At 41.3% G+C, this 3,421-nt stretch overlaps 1 protein-coding gene across 2 annotated transcripts in view; it reads left to right on the forward strand.

Moving 5' to 3' along the window:
* The window catches only part of LOC103457332 (zinc finger protein OZF-like), a 13,284-nt gene that overhangs the window by 7,161 nt on the left and 2,702 nt on the right, over positions 1-3,421 (forward strand). Inside the window, exon 3 of one of the 2 annotated variants that reach the window (XM_008397372.2) lies at positions 2,481-3,024. In XM_008397372.2, coding sequence (XP_008395594.2) covers positions 2,481-3,024 — 544 coding nt within the window. The remainder of the gene's footprint in view (positions 1-2,480; positions 3,025-3,421) is intronic. The other variant, XM_017302177.1, reaches the window with a different exon arrangement.

A 3,421-nucleotide genomic window follows, 5' to 3' on the forward strand; every position in this document is an offset into this window, starting at 1 on the left:
GAGCTCATCCTCCCAGATATAATAAATTTAGACCATACAGGGTTCATAAAGATCAGATGAACAAGAGACAATATTAGAAGAACCCTAGATGTGATGAACCACATTAAGAAGACAGACAAACAAGCAATTATATTGGGTTTAGACACACAAAAAGCATTAGACACTGTGGACTGGTCATTCTTATTCAGAGTCTTGTCAAAATTCAACTTCTCCAGCAAATTTATAAAGATAATTAAGGAATTGTACAATAAGCCTACAGGTAAGATTCGGATCAATAGGGGGCTATCAGAAGAAATAAAAATTGAACAAGGGTGCAGACAAGGATGTTCCATATCCCCATTATTATTCGCCATATTTATTGAACCTTTAGCACAATGGATTAGGCAAAACGCCAAAATACACGGTATAACAATAAACCATAATGAACAAAAATTAGCACTATTTGCAGATGATATATTTATCTACCTGGCGAGACCCCGGGAATCCCTCCCAGAATTACACAAAATCTTGTTGGAGTACGGAAAATTTTCAGGTTACAAACTGAATTCCCACAAATCTCAGGTCTTGACATTCAAATATTCACCAGACAATATTGACAAAGAAAACTTCAAAATAAATTGGGACATGGACTCAATTATATACCTGGGAGTGACCATTCCTATCCCCATCTGCTCCATCTGCTCTAGTGAGGTAGCACTGACATGCTACCTCACTAGAAAAACGAGAGTCTGATGTGCTTTGACAAAAGAGCAGGAACCCTGTAAGGTGACAAAGGAGAAGAGGATCTATAGGTCGGCCTCTCAGCTGGTGGGAACCAAATGCTTGAAGATTCTGTTGGTCAGGAGGCCGAAGTCAGAGGTTGAGCCCTGGGGATGTTTTTCAACCAGATTGAAGCTTGAGATCTGGAGAAAGCAACCCATGATGAGGCGCTGGGGACTGAGTTGGGTTGTCCTCGACCCAATCGGAGACAGAAGACGGGAGCGGCACCGGCTCTATCCATACCGGTGCAGCTGGAGATCAGGAGCCAGTAGTGACCAGTTCTGCAGCAGCGAGCTGACAAACTGAGGGCGCAGCTACAGCAGACTGAGAGGTTGTGGGTGAAAACAGGGAATCTACTGCTATAAAACTGGTGTGGAGAACCAGCTTTAATGTTCGGAGTCATGGAGGGTCAAAGGCTGGCAGTCCCAGCTTAGGTGAAGGAGGCTTACCAGAGATTTCTGGCAGAGCTGCTGATCCCACTCCACCTCCCTCAACAATTCAAGCCCAGGGAAGGGAGGTGATGGTTCTAGTGCACAGTTCATGGACACAAAAGCTACTCCAGGCCGAGCAGGGACCAGCCACTGTGTCCACTTAGGTTTGAATGTTTACTTTAAGCAATAAAAATCCGTGGAAAAATGTAGGTCTGCTGGGTCCGGTTGACTGGTTCATTTTGTTATGTTGCACCCAAATGCACTAACATAGAGGCAGCAAGTGATTTTGAATACTTAATGAAAAATGATGAGGAAAAACAAACTTACAAAAACATGGGAAACCAGTTGAACAAAATAATCCCACACAAAAAATCAGCCAGGAGACATGAGGGGAATGCAGGGAAACCAGGGAAGTAACAGAGAAACCAGTGAGGAGTGACTGAGAAAGAGGTGAGATTAAGTACTGGAACAATGGAGCCGAGCTGATTGGCTAACTGACTGCAGGTGTGAGGGGAGAGAGAGCACACAGAAAACTACAAAATAAATCTAGCAGAAAAGCAAAGTAAACATAATAAAACTAGAGTAAATAAGAATTAGAAACGAACATAAACTAGGATTCCAGAGAAAGGAGTGTATTAAAGAAAAACAGGAATAAGACTTATTTAACCAAAATAAGAAACTGACACAAAATAGTAATGAAACTTGAATCAAATCAAACTACAAAATAACCAAAGCTCCAAGCAGAATGAGCTTACTGAGCAGCCAATGCCTGAGTGACCTGGATTCATATGCAATGACACTCAGAGTAACTCTGGCCAAAATATGAGTTTGGGTCAGTGCAATGGATGGGTGTGGCAGAGAAATGTTTTTTGTTTTAAGATTTTATTGTAATCGATTGTGTTCTCACCATGCATGCAGCAGAGTCTTCAGCAGCAGCTGTGGTATTTACAGCAGACTTTTGTAATTGTACAGATAACAGGAATGGGCTGAGAATTATTGTTCATCTTTAGTGTCTGACAATCAATATGTACAAATGCTGCAGTGGGACAGACCTATGAGGACTTCCCAAGAGTTTACACTTGAGTTTTTGTGTATGAAATATCAAGGCCAGAAAGAACTTTGTTCTTGTTCTTGACATCTCTAGTACTGTTCACATAAAGTAAGTATTGAGATTTACTTCATCATCTTGTCTGACCTTTCCTGTTCAGTCACATTTTTTATGTTTAAGTTATTTCAGATCTCATACATGAAGTATTAAAAAGAAAACAATGTGTCCACTTTGTGTTTCAGAGGTTCCTGCAGATGTTCACCAGAGAATTCTAATTAAAAAAGAAGCTCCAGAAGAAAATAATCTAGCTGTTACCCACCCGTCTTCCCTCATCAAGGAAGAACTGGAAGAACTCGGGATTGGTCTGGAGGAAGAAAAGCTCAAAGGGAAGGACAAAGTCACTGCAGTTCTCATTAAGAGTGAAGATGAAGAGGAGACTCCTCTTCAACATCAACAAATTGTGGACAGAGACATTCCAAGCAGCAGCACAGCAGACCAGATGAAAGCTGAAGCTGATGAAAGTGTCCATGGAGGAGCAGAGTTCTGCAGGACCCTGAAGGGAAACACTTCTGTAGAGACTTCCTCCTCTTCAGAGACTGAAGTCGGTAATGAAGATGAAGAGGATGACTGGAACCGTGTGCAGAAACCATTTTTTTGTGATTTTTGTGCAAAACAATTTAAACTAAGAACAGATTTAAACCGACACATAAGAGTTCACACAGGAGAGAAACCTTTTTGCTGTGATGTTTGTGGACAGAACTTTCGGTTAAAAATACATCTCGACACCAGTGGTGGGAAGTAACGAAGTACAAGTACTTCGTTACTGTACTTAAGTACAATTTTCGTGTATCTGTACTTTACTTAAGTAGATTTAATAATGGGGACTTTCTACTTTTACTCCACTACATTTTACAGTAAGTATCTGTACTTTCTACTTCACTACATTTCTACAAAGTGTCGCGTTACTCGTTACATCCAAGTCGCGTTGAGCTTTTTTTCCGTTAAAATGTGAAGTTCAGGGATTTAAGGTGGCGCCGTAAAATCCGAGCAATAACGTGACTTAGTGTCTGTTGTCACCCATCGGCTCCACCTTTACTCGCACGCGGAGCTCTAACACATGCGCAGTGGTTTCCTCTGAGAGTCAGTAATATAATAGCGCTGCATAAATCATAAGATATGGCGA

Source organism: Poecilia reticulata, linkage group LG21, assembly GCF_000633615.1.
Source record: "Poecilia reticulata strain Guanapo linkage group LG21, Guppy_female_1.0+MT, whole genome shotgun sequence".
Taxonomy (NCBI): Eukaryota; Metazoa; Chordata; class Actinopteri; order Cyprinodontiformes; family Poeciliidae; genus Poecilia; species Poecilia reticulata.